Genomic DNA, 1,479 nt, shown 5'->3' with positions numbered 1-1,479 from the left:
TTGCGAGTGGATGAGTGGGATACGTCTAGGTTTGGAGACCCCACCCACACAACTCAATCGACACCAGTCCCTCCTATTCCAATGTCTCCCTTCACCGATGACCCTCTGGACCTCAACGTCCCATTGCCCTCCATGTACACCTCGATCACAGCGCCACACCCAACCACTGTCCCCGCCCCGTCCTCCACTACACCCCTGCCTGCACCTGTCCCCGCCCCGTCCTCCACTGCACCCCTGCCTGCACCTGTCCTCGCCATGTCCTACGCTGCACCCCAACCCGCCTCGTCCATTGAGCTCGCACCCTCCCAGACACCCATGTCGTCAACTGAGCGTGCGCCCACATCATCTGGTGTGTCCACGCTCACACTTGCACCTGCGCCCGCGCCCACGCCTGCGCCCGCGCCCACGCCTGCGCCCGCGCCCGCGCCAACGCCCGCGCCCGCGCCCGCGCCAACGCCCGCGCCCGCGCCCACGCCACCCGCGCTGGCACTTGCACCTGTGCCCGTCCCGTCCTTTACTGCACCCCCGCCTCCACCTGTCCCCGTCCTGTCATGTGCAGAGACCGCGCCCGCTCTCGCACCTGCATCCGCCTCGTCTGCTGGGCCCGCACCCACGTCGACGCCGTCTACCGCACCCACACTATCGTCATCTGCACAACCCGAGTCGATGTCCGTCATCTCTGCGCATGGCACAACCTGTTCTGGCCGCGAATCACGGCAATCCACTGCGGCGTCGTCACCCGCTCACCCCACGGCCGTTGCACCTCCATCAGATAGGCCAACGCGACCAACAGCATCAGAGCAAACATCATCGCTTCCGCCTCAAGAAGATACATCTGGGCGAGGACACCGACAGAGACGTCCCGCACGCCTACCTGACGGTAGCTATGCGCAGCCAGCTCCTAAGCGTCCAGCAAAGGAGACTGCTGAGTCTGCAACGAAGAAGCGGGGGCGCACTCGCTGAAGGTCAGTATGTCAGAGATGAACGTTGAACTTTGTATATCATTGGACTGTAGAATATTCATGTACGTTATTTTTTGTAACCTGTCTTGCTCCCACACACGTCGGAGACGCAAACCGCCCCCTCATGATGATATCCTATGGGTGCGATGAGGACTAAAGTATTGAGCGCTCAATCAGCCAATGAGAGGCCGTTTAGCAGTGCGCTCGCCCACCTGAAGCTCACCGGGCCAATCAGAGGCCGTTTAGCAGTGCGCTGCTATGTCATCCATGGTGCGCTAGCACACTTCCAGCGAACAAACATAGGCTTTGATTCGCTGTTTGGAAACATACTGTACGAGGTTCAAAACATACAGTGTGACAATGTAGAAACATACACTAGGTGACAACGTGAAAACATACACTATGGAGGGTCGAAAATATATGACATGACATATGAAAGTTATGTCTGATGGGAGTGCGGTGGGATCGAAGCATGCAGTACAGCGTGCCTGCAATTCCCGACAGCTGAGGCCAATTC

The 1,479-nt window shown here is 59.0% G+C and overlaps 1 protein-coding gene across 1 annotated transcript; it reads left to right on the top strand.

Annotated features, from left to right (window-relative positions):
- Positions 1-81: 81 nt before the first annotated feature.
- Positions 82-963, top strand: L226DRAFT_577003 (uncharacterized protein; the record flags this gene model as incomplete). The annotated part of the gene is made up of 1 exon (XM_067685493.1): positions 82-963. The coding sequence occupies one exon, from the start codon at positions 82-84 to the stop codon at positions 961-963; it is 882 nt and encodes a 293-aa protein (XP_067528300.1).
- Positions 964-1,479: the final 516 nt, after the last annotated feature.

This window comes from Lentinus tigrinus, assembly GCF_003813185.1.
Source record: "Lentinus tigrinus ALCF2SS1-7 unplaced genomic scaffold L226scaffold_106, whole genome shotgun sequence".
NCBI classification, from domain to species: domain Eukaryota; kingdom Fungi; phylum Basidiomycota; class Agaricomycetes; order Polyporales; family Polyporaceae; genus Lentinus; species Lentinus tigrinus.
This window is presented reverse-complemented; position numbering and strand designations above follow the sequence as displayed.